Source organism: Citrus sinensis, chromosome 3 (genome assembly GCF_022201045.2).
Source record: "Citrus sinensis cultivar Valencia sweet orange chromosome 3, DVS_A1.0, whole genome shotgun sequence".
NCBI lineage: Eukaryota > Viridiplantae > Streptophyta > Magnoliopsida > Sapindales > Rutaceae > Citrus > Citrus sinensis.
This window is the reverse complement of record NC_068558.1, coordinates 26,488,276-26,490,475: the sequence shown is the minus strand read 5'-3', so window position 1 is coordinate 26,490,475 and position 2,200 is coordinate 26,488,276. Positions and strand designations below refer to the sequence as shown.

The window sequence follows — 2,200 nt, the reverse complement described above, 5'->3', positions numbered from 1 at the left end:
GTTGTTTGCAAGATTGTGTTTACCTAGTCTTTAGGCTATAGTTACTGGAAAGTGGTTGCAGTATTTGTTGAATAATGGCTGCTATTATTTCGTTAAGTTTGTTCATGTAACGCCTATAAAAGGCAACCTCATTGTGAATAAAATGTGTAGTACTTTCATCCACGTATCCTTGCTTTAATTGAACTATTTCATATTCACTTATAACAGTGGTATCAGAGCTTGAATTAGAAAAGTGGGATTGACAGAGTTGGTAACAGCAGCTTACTTGGCTCTTTTTTCACTCGTGTTGCAGCAGCAGAAATTCATGGCTTCTGAGAATTTTGTTCAACCTGCAATTCCCCGCTTTGATGGTCACTATGACCATTGAAGCATGTTGATGGAGAGTTTCTTAAGGTCCAAGGAGTATTGGCAGGTTGTTTCAACTAGAATAACTGAACCACCAGCCAGTGTTGTTTTGACGGATGCTCAGAAAATAGAGCTTGAAGGGCAACGATTAAAGGATCTCAAGGCAAAGAATTACTTGTTCCAAGCTATTGATCGCTCAATCGTGGAAACAATTCTTAGCAAAGACTCCTCCAAACAAATTTGGGATTCCTTGAAAAAGAAGTACCAAGGGACAACAAGGGCAAAGCGGGTACACCTCCAGACACTTCGAGCTGAATTTGAATCTCTACGAATAAAGATGGGAGAGTTGGTCTCAGCATACTTTGCAAGGACAATGGCAATCGCAAATAAGAGACGAATTCATGGCGAGCAGCTCGAGGATGTTATCATAATTGAGAAGATTCTTCAATCTTTAACGGCAAAATTTAACTATATTGTTTGTGCGATTGAGGAATCAAGGGATATTGACACACTTTCGATTGATGAATTGGAAAGCACTTTACTAGTCCATGAGCATAAAGTAATCCGACAGGATAAGGAAGAACATGCATTACAGGCAGCAGCAAATCTCAAACCAACTGGAGGGGGTAAAGGAGGCTGGAAAGGCAAGAATGGGCAGAACAGATTAGAAGAAAATGTTGATGATTCTCAAGGAAAAGGAAAGGATTATGAAGGTCAGAATTCGACAGGACATAAACCAAAGTCTAAAGACAAATCGAATGTTAAATGCTTTCGTTGTCAGAAGTACGGTCATTACTGCTCCGAGTGCCGTACTAATTTAAATAAGAATCGTGGCGAGAAATCTAACTTTGCAGAAAATGAGGAAGAAGAAATTTCCCTTCTTATGGCATGTCATACAAAGGAGGGAAAGTCACCAAAATCTATGGTACTTAGATACCGGTTGCAGCAATCATATGTGTGGGGATAAATCTGCTTTTTCTGACTTGAATGAGACTTTTCGAAATACTGTAAAATTTGGTGATAACTCCACAGTTTCTGTCATGGGGAAAGGAAGGGTTGCAATCCAAACCAAGGAAAGTTCTCATTCTATCTTAAATGTTCTATTCGTTCATGAACTGAAAACTAACCTTCTCAGTGTTGGCCAGTTACAAGAAAAGGGGTATGAGATCTCTATCAAGGAAGGAGTTTTTCGAATCCACGATGAAAAATTAGGCTTAATTGCTCAAGTGAAAATGACGGCAAATAGAATGTTTCCATTGTATCTTCACCATACTGCACACTCATGTTTTGCTGCAAATGTCAAAGATACAGAGTGGTTATGGCACTTTCGTTACGGGCATTTTAGTTTTGGTGGATTGAAGACCTTGCAGCAGAAAAATATGGTAGTAGGCCTTCCACAATTTGAGCAACCTTCACAGCTTTGCGAAGAGTGTATTTTCAGTAAGCAACATCGAGATAATTTTCCAAAAGGAAAATCCTGGAGGGAAAAGAAAGTGCTGGAGCTAGTTCATTCTGACTTATGTGGGCCAATCAAGCCAACATCAAATGGAGGTAAACGATATTTTATCTCATTTATTGATGATTTTAGTCGAAAAACCTGGGTTTATTTCTTGCAAGAAAAATCAGAAGCTTTCACAACCTTTCAAATGTTTAATGCACTAGTTGAAAGAGAAGATGACAGCCAAATTAAAATATTGCGTACTGATTGTGGTGGAGAGTTCAACTCTCAAGAATTTGGAAGCTTCTGTGAAAATCATGGAATTAGAAGACAATTGACAGCAGCCTACACACCTCAGCAAAATGGTGTATGCGAGAGGAAAAATCATACAATTCTTAATATGGTACGAAGCCTTTT

The 2,200-nt window shown here is 38.7% G+C and overlaps 1 protein-coding gene across 1 annotated transcript; it reads left to right on the top strand.

Annotated features, from left to right (window-relative positions):
* The first annotated feature begins 376 nt into the window (after positions 1-376).
* Positions 377-1,312, top strand: LOC127900682 (uncharacterized). Its single transcript, XM_052435870.1, has one exon. It carries the CDS (start codon positions 377-379, stop codon positions 1,310-1,312), a length of 936 nt encoding a protein of 311 aa, XP_052291830.1.
* Positions 1,313-2,200: the final 888 nt, after the last annotated feature.

Bases quoted from the DNA above. Each gene is read 5' to 3' on its own strand.
- LOC127900682 (XM_052435870.1), top strand. From the start codon at position 377: ATGGAGAGTTTCTTAAGGTCCAAGGAGTATTGGCAGGTTGTTTCAACT.